The sequence below is a fragment of the Pundamilia nyererei genome, unplaced genomic scaffold (genome assembly GCF_000239375.1).
Source record: "Pundamilia nyererei isolate P.nyererei 1_Seehausen unplaced genomic scaffold, PunNye1.0 scaffold00148, whole genome shotgun sequence".
Lineage (NCBI taxonomy): Eukaryota > Metazoa > Chordata > Actinopteri > Cichliformes > Cichlidae > Pundamilia > Pundamilia nyererei.
In genome coordinates, this window is record NW_005187549.1 from 737,901 (window position 1) to 748,179 (window position 10,279).

The window sequence follows — 10,279 nt, forward strand, 5'->3', positions numbered from 1 at the left end:
ACCACTGGGCAAACATTAATGAGGAAACCTAATATTAATGGATTGCATTTAATTTTGAACGCTTTGTGAACTTTGCAAAATCATCATGTTTCTGTGAAGACCCACTTTCTGGGACTTCATGCATTTTACTTGAAATGGTGTCTGCTATGCTTCAAGACTAAAGAACAATTTTCTAGTGCTTCACAGAGCTCGCTTTGACTGCAGCTATAAATATCAGAGCCTGGAAGAGCACCAAATGAATGTCGGTGTAGGAGTGAAGCATGCATTGTACCTGACAGGAGCCCCTCTCCCCAGGGCTGGGCGCAGCAGCACGGTGATGGTGCTCTCCGACTCACTCAGTGGAGAAGGGATGTCTTCATAGTCAAACACCGGAGCTGAGGGCAGAAAGAAAAGTGGGAAAAAAATGTGTCAAAAAAGGGCTAACATGTGTAGAAAAAGAGCAGGATGATTTTCCGTACTCTTTTTGCAAAGATGAAATATACTTTGCTTAGATTTGGGAGCTTCAACAGACATGTGGCCCCACTGCTCAATATTTTAGTAATGTTTTCTCCCCTACATTAAAAGATAAGAGTGTACCATCTTTGTTCATTACCCGCACTTGTCCCCAGCGTACTAGTGTGTGCAGGCCTCCCACACAGTGCCATTGACTGATGATGACTAGTAACAGCAGCCAACTACAGAGAAAACAAGAGGCTCTTATAATATAATTAGGACAGATCTCAATGCTGCACAACCTCAGCAAAGCTCTGGGGACAAAGGGGTTGAGTGTTCCCATCTCTGTTTACTACAGGGAGTGAATTAATTGGAGTACGTAGTGAAGCAAATGGTTATCCTGGTACAACAGATAAGCCAAAACAAAAAGGTTTCTGTAATGGAAGTGGAAAATGTTTCTGCTGAGGCAAGGCATTAATGCCCGTCGTAAAAACCTGCTTGTGTAACCTGTCATCCGAAAAAACACACACTCATGCTTGCACGCAAACATCTGAGGTCTGCATTATATGCAGTCGTGCTCAGGAGTGTTTGAGCCAGTGTGTGTTAGGTGGTTAAAGCCAATGAATAATGAAAAAACTAACAGCATTACACTTGCATGTGTGGTACTAAACTGGAACAGGAGCTGGCTGCCCAGAGCTCCTGACAGCGCAGCCAGGTGGGAGCATGTGATACTATAGATTTAATTGTACACTCTGACATCTGCAAGCCCACATAAGCCACTTTCTAAACCGAATGGAACAGGTACAGATAATAGAGATGGATGCTGTATTACATACAGTGTGGGGGTCAAAGAATTCTCCTGGAATATAAAAAGCACCAAGATCCAGCAGAACCAAAAGGTATTTTTATTAAGACAATAACGTTTACAATCCACCAATCTCCCTGTTCGGCATCAGAAAACACCAGACTAAAATCAAAATGTTCAATATATTCTGCATGCCTAGGGATAAAGTTATGTCATTGTCTGCTTTAGGAGACAGTAATAACAAATAGACATGAAACAAGCACACTTGAATCAGAGGAGAAATGAAAAGGAAAAGAAGCAACAACTTTAAAAAGAGAAACTGCTGTAAACCATTAAACCATAAAAGAAACTAATTAATAAAACTTTAACAATGAGCATTTTTTATATTTTACTTGAATGCACTGATTCTATTACTTTAATGTATAATATTTAATGTATTTAATGTATGAATGTAAAGGAGTTACATTCAAAATTTGAAAGTGCACTGCAATAGCTCAAGGTTGGATCTAGAGTGACTTTTTCACAAATACGGGACACCTATACCACACTAGACAATCCAAAAGTCATTCAGTCTTCCTGAAAATGTGCGCTTTTAACCCCAAAATTAAACAGTAATGTGTCCCCTCAAAAGCAGGTTTTCGACTCTGCATTAGGCTGTTCAGAACAACCATAAACATGTTTGACTTTCCCAAATTCTGAAGTTAACAAGAAGCACTCAGAGAGCGCAACCCTCCGAAAGGCAACTCACTCTTTAAAGGAATAGTGTTGTATTTTGTATAGTTTCATTTTATTTTCTTTGTTCTTTTTTAGAAAATACTTTAAGGAGTTTGTAGTGGAGTAAAAAGTACAAAAAGCCGGCTTTTTAACTTAATTTTGAGTGTATATGGATTCATTCGCGTTCTCTTGACAGTACTGTCTTTTAAAGATATGACATATTTTGGGGTCAACTTGCAACAAAGTCATGTAAAAGTGAAATGTTACATTTATATTTGATATTTGGATGCAAACTAAGAGAGGTGCAGTAAATATAATGGCACGTCTCGCCATTATTTATAATTTCCTTGTGGTTTATCAAGCAGGACACGTTTGGGTAGGATTTGGTAGGATTTAGAATGCACATAATGTAAGTGCAACAAACTGGAAAAGGACTGCAATGGACTATAGTATGCAGAAAAATTCAGTACAACAGCAAATGTCACAATTTCCACTTTTTGCAAAGACTGTTTCATAAAATTCGTTGCTATACTCCTTCGCTGAACAATCCAAACTATTATGCTTTGCTCTGTTTTCAGTGTAATGTTAAGACACAGTCAAGGAAATTAATCTTTTGTAACTTACATTTGTTTGTTTGAAATAAGTTATGAAACACAAATGTAACAAAAAGTGCAGAAACAAATTCAAGAAGAAACACTCAGAATGCAAACCTGTGCCAAGGCCGCTCGCTGTCTTTTACATACTGGCAGCTAACGAGGCACATCGTTCTCTTTGTCTTGACAATACTGTCTTTTAGATACAACGTATTTTGGGGTCAACTTGAAAGGAAGGCAGATGTGAAATATTAAATTGACATCAGAGGTCAAATGTGACAAACTATAATGTCATACTTAGAATCCTCCTATACCGTTATCATTTCCTAAATGTTGACAATTCTAAGCAAGACATTTAATAAAATGTTGACCTTATTTGATCTTGAAGGAGAGGTCAGAGGTAAACGAGACATATTTTAAATCTGTATGCAGTGTTGTATTTTGACTATACACACCACACTTGTAAGAATCATAGTTAGTTAAGTTATGAGGTTTTTTGCCAGTTTTTGACCAATGAATCATTAAGTTGACCTTGAAGACCTCAGTGCATGCAAGCCAAATTTTAATGAATTGTTAACATGACCCCACTCTACACCCCTACAAAGTTTTATCAGAATTCTTTCAAAAACTTTGAATGACACACGTGCAAACACTGCCAAAAACATATTCTCCTTGGCAGAGGTGGAAACATGTGGCAAAAATAAGGGTGACAAAAAAATAGAAGTTAAAGCACTTTCTAATAACCTAAACAATATGTCCAGTTCAGACTTTGTGTGCTGCCAGGACCTGCGGGGGTGCAGTGTTCCATCTCTGGACAAAGATCCTGCATAGATCAGTTTGTTCTGGAACATTTCTAACCATCCTGTTGTTGGACCATGATCTGTCGTGAGGTCCCATCGCTGACCGCTGCAGCCCTCAAGCTGTTTCAGAAATACTACCTAATTATCTGACTTGCTACCTAGACCTTGAAATACACTGCTGTCACACAAAAAGTCAACATCATTAGCTAAACAGTCTTGTTTAGTTCTAGATTTGGCACACAGTTAATTGTTTTTAGGAGCTCAATATGTAATTTGACAGAAGAAAATGTCTTTTTGTTTTGCTGTTCGGATTAACATAATCAGATCATTTTAACAAGAAGAAGCCTGAAACATTATTAAAGCCTGCATCAGGAGATTTTATACAGATACATCTCCAGAAAGAAGGAAAACGCAATAACTGCAGACCTTTTGAGGAAGCTTTATTTTCTTTAACTGCTTTTGTGTGTGGATTCCTGAATGAATCTAAATCATCCACACACTCCATTTACCCCCCACGTGCTGTATGAGGGAGACACAACAATAGCAAGTGATGTTTCATCAGAGTAAACACCATTAGTGAAAATGGCCTGCAGACACCAATCAGGGGGGGAGTGTTTCACAATCCCCACAGACAGAACAGAATCTTGAGATCCATAGCGGTAACCTCTTCCCTGACAAACACCGCTTCTCTAATTTCTGAACAGCTGCGTGTCCTTTGAATGGAAAACGCAGGCCGCGGTGATGTGAACAAAGCTGTTTTCACCCAAACCATTCAAGCTGAACATTTGTACTTGGCTATAATTTGCGCTGCTGTTATTCTATCAAACTAAGCCAGTGTGCATCTGAAAGGTGTACAGAATGAAAATAATTTGTACAGTTTAAAATTAAATGTGCAATTCAACCAAAGCTCTTCAAAGGGAGGGAATTACATATCATGACATAGTCTCCTATCATTAAAAAAAACATGTTTTTTTTTCTTTAGACTTGTCCTGTCACAGCCACTGAAAATCTGAATTTATCATTAAATACCAGTCAAGAGAAAATCTCCTACGCACATGTAGACACACATACAGCAGTCAGTGCAAAGACTCACCAGAAATGTTGGTGGTGATCTCAGTGAGTGCAGTCTGGCCAAAGCCCTTAGCAGTTCTGGCCCGGACAGACACCAGGTAGGTGGTTCCAGGATGGAGGCCGGAGAACATGTGGTAGGTCTCATTTCTCAGCTTGGACACTGTACGGCGAGGACCTGGCACATTAATACCTGGATCTGATGACTCAATACTCTGGTAACTGATCTGAAAATAGAGTAAATGAAGATACTGTATTAAAATGGTCCAAACCTTATCTAATCTAATCCAGATCTGTGCAAGTCTGTTCTTGCTTTTCTACCAGAAAGGTTCAGGCTCTTTTTGATCTCTTTAACAGGATATGATGTTCTTTTCATGCTTTATCCCCCTTGTGACCCTGAACTGGATAAGCAATTAAGAGAAGGGATAATAATGTAAGCATATTAATATACCACTATGACAACTCATAGCAATTAAGACGGAGCATGTAAGCCTGGGGGAAAATGGTGTGATCGATCCACTATCAAGTAATTTCACCTAAAAATAGAAGTGATGACAAATAAAGCTTAGTTGATCACAAAACCCACTAAGCTTGTCATTTTGTGGTTTCCATCAGTGAATCGCAAACTATGAAACTTCTTAGATACACTAATATGCAAAAGTCTTGAGACACCCCTCATTTTGTTATATGAGACTTTTTCGTCTTGATGCATTCTCAATCATCCAGGTAAGTAAATCTCCAAAAGTTGATTCTGTTCATCTGGACGTAGCGTTTTGTGGGAGAAACGTTTCGTCACTCATCCAAGTGACTTCTTCAGTCTCAGCTGACTGCAGGTTTCCCCAATCTTATAAACAGTACATTTGCATAATGACTGAAACCAGCCCACTGAAGGAACAATGGGCTGTGAGGTCAGTTCATTAATCTTAATTATGCAAATTCTCATGACCATTGATCAACAACCACTGATCAAAGACGACTGATCAATGGCCACGAGTACCATTCACAGAGAGTTGGGGAATGGCTGCAATCACAGCATTGTAAGATGGCGAAAGATGTACCCTTAGGCCCCCTCCTCGATTCAGAGATGGTCTTTCCCTTTTCACGTAAATGGCCTCCTTGACTCCGTGCTCAAACCAGCGTTCCTCCCTGTCCAGGATGTTACATCCTCATCCTTGAAAGAGTGTCCACTGGCCTGTAGGTGTAAATAGACTGCAGAGTCCTGGCCTGACGAGGTAGCTCTTCTGTGTTGTGCCATCCGCTTCACCAGAGATTGTTTGGTTTCCCCGATGTATAAATCCTGGCAATCCTCCTGGCACTTAACAGCGTACACTATGTTACTCTGTGTCGGGGGACCCGATCCTTGGGGTGGACCAATTTTTGGTGCAGCGTGTTTTGGGGTTTAAAAGCCACAGAGACCCGGTGTTTAGAAAAAATGCATCTCAACTGCTCCGATACTCCGGACACATACGGGATCACTACAGGTTTTCGCTTAGGCAGCAGTTGTCCTTCTCTGCTGGATCGGCTGGAGCTTTCTTTTGGCGCCATCCCAGCTTTGACAAACGTCCAGCTGGGATAACCACATTTACTCAGGGCTTTCTTGATGTGATGTTCTTCTGCTTCTATGTCTGTGGGGATGGTTTTCGCTCTGTGTTGTAGCGTCCTGATGACACCCAGTTTGTGCTCCAGTGGATGATGAGAGTCAAACCTTAGATACTGATGTGTATGTGTAGGTTTACGGTACATGTCAGCTTTTAGATGTCCCCCATTACTGATGGAAATCGCACAGTCTAAGAAGGCCAACTTGCCATTTTTCATATCCTCCCTGGTGAACGTGATGTGTTGGTCCACCGAGATAATGCGATCCGTAAAATGTGGAACGTCCTGAGACTTGATTTTCACCCAGGTGTCATCCACATATCTGAACCAATGGCTTGGTGGTGTTCCAGGGTAGGATAGCAAAGCCCTCTTTTCTACTTCTTCCATGTACAAATTGGCCACGATGGGTGAAACTGGGGAGCCCATGGCACACCCATGTTTCTGCCTGTAGAACTGACCCTTGTATGAGAAGTAGGTGGAATGGAGACACAGTTCCAAAAGCAAACACACTTGGTCGATGCTGAGAGTGGTCCTGTTGCTGAGGTTGGTGTCATCCTGTAATCTCTTACGCACTACCTCCAACGCTTGGGATGCAAGTGAAGAGAGATGGTTTCATCTGCTTCCATAATGATGTCTCTCACCTTCTCAACAAAATCCAAAGTGTTCTGGACGTGGTGTTCAGAGCTGCCTACCAATGGGTTGAGGATTGAAGCCAAAAACTTGGAGATGTTATAGGTGACGGAGTTGATCATGCAGACAATCGGTCTTAAAGGTGCACCCTGTTTATGTATCTTCGGTAAACCATACAGACTTTGTGTAGACTCCCCTGAGTACAGCCTGTGGTATGAGGTCCGGTCAATAGCCTTGTCTTGGTCTAACTGCTTCAGACAATCTATCACCCTCTTCCTGTAACCACCTCCTGGGTCTCCTTTCAGGGGCTCATAAGCATTTTCATCCCTGAGTAGTGACAAAACCAGCCTTCAGTGGGTTGGTTTCGGTCATTATGCAAATCTACTGTTTAGAATATTGGAGAACCTGCAGTCAGCAGAGACTGAAGAAGTCACTTGGATGAGTGGTGAAACGTTTCTCCCACAAAATGCTACATCCACATGAACAAAATAAACTTTTGGAGATGAGACTTTTTCATTTTTTTCAAGTGGTCTTGAGAAACCGTTTTCCAGGTCTTTAGAAAGTCTTTCTCAGAGGAAAGACTTCAGAGGAATGTTCTTTTAAAAAAAAATTGTTCAGCCTCTTAATATCGACCTACGAATCATTCAAGCATTAAAAATGCACCTAATTCAAGGGATGAACTAGTACAGTCAATACAGACAACTTAGAAAAGAACCACTTTTACATTTTGACACATTTTGTTACAAATCCTTTCCCACAAAAACACATAATTTGTTCCAATTTCTTTAGAGACATCTATGAAAAATGCCAAAGATAACACAGTGTGACAGGCATACAATAGTATTTTTGTCCCAATAAGATGATTCCCAAAGAGCTGTTAGCCAAACTCCAGTGTGCCCTTAAAAAACTGAGGAAACAGAACACGTGGAGGACAAAAGAAGAAGGGGCTGCACCTACAGCAGGCAAACATGAAAGCCATGACCTTAAGAAGAAGGAACAAAACAGCAAAGACCCAACACAGGACCTGATGCATGTATCTGTTCGCTGTCAGGCTGTGCGTGATTATACAAAACACAGATTTTCAAGCTCAAAACCCTTTTTTTGCTAGGCCCCCCTTTGTTTTACAAGAAAAATGTTCGCGCACTAACACATCTTCCAACCACACACCCATATTTTGCTCCATTGCCGTTTATTTCACACCTCAAACATTTAGTAAACAAGTAAGTAAATACAAGTAATCTGCAATAAATTACAGCTAGTAAGAAAATAAACTACTAACTTTTTTACACTACCTGCACACCTACAGGGGTATTTTTGAAAAAGCAGCTGTTTCGTCCACATGTAAACGGCATTTGCAATCACCGAAAACGGAGATTTTTTAAAACTCCTTTTTTGTGTTTATGTGTGGGCGAGGAATACAGAGTTCGTCACGCAACATCAAAGGTATGTGCCTATTTTTATGTCACGCTGTGTGCCACGTTATTGTTTATGTGAGATGAATTGTAGAATGGCAGATATTCAGATTAGCAGTATTTTGTCTCTATCTTCAGGTTTTACACGCTTACATATACACACACACTTACTGTCCCTCTATTTAGAAAGGCAGAGGCGTCACGGTGTGATTATTTTACGTGTTTTTTTTCCCTGTGTAATAATATCCAACATTGCTATCAATACATTTTTCAAAAAACGCCTCTCTGTGGAAATTGGTTTAAAAACATAAACAGCTGTGGGATACTGTTTGTCCGGGATTTGAACCAGGGGAACAAATCGTGGCAGGATCAGCCTGATATTATTTGTATCCCACTGTAACTTTACTGTATAAAGAGCTAACATCTCCAAAATGTCAGGAGTAGTTAGTCATTACAAGAAGTGTTTGTGAACTAAAAAGAATGTGGGATACTGTTTGTCTGTGATTTGGAGAGCCCAGCGCTGCTCCCGACGCAGGGAAGACCAATTCTGTAGGGGAGACCTACCTCGGCACTTGTGCAGGTGAAGCCAAAGGGAAGATATGCTTCACCATATTTTCTAGTCTTTGGCTTAGAATGAAGTTGGTTTGGAAACATATTCAGCGATGCTTCATCTCCTGCTTTGCGTTTCTGTGGGATCCCTGTAAAAAAAACCTGTCCATTGTGCTGGCAGTGTCTAAGCTTGTTTTTTTGCTTTTTTTCCCCCCTTTTCATACCGCGCCCCCCTGCAATGGGGGGGCGGCCCCACACTTTGGGAAGGTCTGCATGTATGTTTGCACATGTTTCAATAAACTGCTCTATTGCCCATTTTCCTAGCAACATGCAAAGAAATGTGGAGTGGCAGAAGAATTAACTACTAAGTACTGTAATTCCCATGATATTTGAAAACTCTGATGTGCCAGAGAAACACTCGAGAAATAAGAAGCGTTATAAGTTAGCTAGTTAAAGTTAGTTTTAAGCCTCTAGGGAGCATGAATATCTAATGTTTGGAACAGGAAAGATTTCTAGACCCACATACTGTTGGATGCAAAATTAAAAATGAATGTGACACATAACAGCTTTGCAGTTATGACAATTACATAACATTTTTACATAACAGTTGGATTTTTAGCTGCTGTTAAGCAAGTGTTCATATAAGGGAAAAGCGGTGTGGCAGTGATAACATTCCTAGGTCAGACCAGATCAGACCGTATAAGCTCATACAGCTTGTCTGATATTCTTTACAGAATCCTTAGCTTGTTACTCACACGGGTAAAAGATTAAATTTAGATGGCATTTTATTTGAAATCCTTCTCACAGAAATGCCTCTCAATTAATCTTAAGGCTACAGCAAAAAGATGTCGACTCACGGTGCAGGTCTAATAAATCTTGTGCTAAAGTTAGCCACAGATAATCAGGTAGACTTAGTGTCATATCTACGTTCTATAGCACTCGCAGGCTGATTTTACACAGCATTCAGGATTAGGGTAAAAACCAGAGAAAAATAACACATACTAAAGATGACAAGTATGAATTAAAAGCAGTATGAGGTTGTTTCCTTGTTGCTGTTTGATGAATGTGTGCAAGTCTGTAAATCAAGAGACATGAAACTGAGGAACTCAGGTTGGCTGTAAAAGAGCCTCTTCCTTCTACCTGACAGTATCTTGACACTGAAATGTTAACACTTTACCTCGGGGCAGTTGGCAGTGCAACCCAAAGCTCTAGTGATGTGTCGGTCACGAACGAAATGGCTCTTAGAGCCAGATCTTTGACGTTAACGCAGTGTTGGAAACTCCTCAGTAAGGAAAATCGCTATTGGCTGTCCTAAAAGTCGCTAGAAGTCGCTAAATGATGTCATTGCCTAATTTGCATAATTGGTCATGCTAATATAATTGTAACCTACGTTGTTGGAGAGAGAAATAACATTGTGGAAGAGACATAAAGTGAGTAAAAAACGTCCTAAATGCAGTTAGAGTTTATTTAGAACTACAAATAAAATTTATTTTAGCAGTTATTGTTTTTTTTAATGTCACAATTCCAACCCTGCTCCTTTATCCAGGCTTGGACCAGCAAAAGTGACCCGAAATAGGCACTCTGGTGGAGTTACTTTGTGTGTGAGAGTGTGTGTTTATAAGTAGTTTTGTGATCCACAAAACAGCATAACAGTAAAAGAAGAACTGACTGCGTTACAGT

General features: G+C 40.3%; 1 protein-coding gene across 1 annotated transcript in view; it reads right to left on the reverse strand.

The window, feature by feature from the left end:
• Nucleotides 1-10,279, reverse strand: part of LOC102206411 (receptor-type tyrosine-protein phosphatase U-like) — a 110,504-nt gene that overhangs the window by 65,220 nt on the left and 35,005 nt on the right. The window contains exons 8-9 of the mRNA XM_005744723.1: nucleotides 4,438-4,639; nucleotides 272-374 (exon numbers count right to left, since the gene is read on the reverse strand). Of these exons, the coding sequence (XP_005744780.1) occupies nucleotides 272-374; nucleotides 4,438-4,639 (305 nt within the window). The remainder of the gene's footprint in view (nucleotides 1-271; nucleotides 375-4,437; nucleotides 4,640-10,279) is intronic.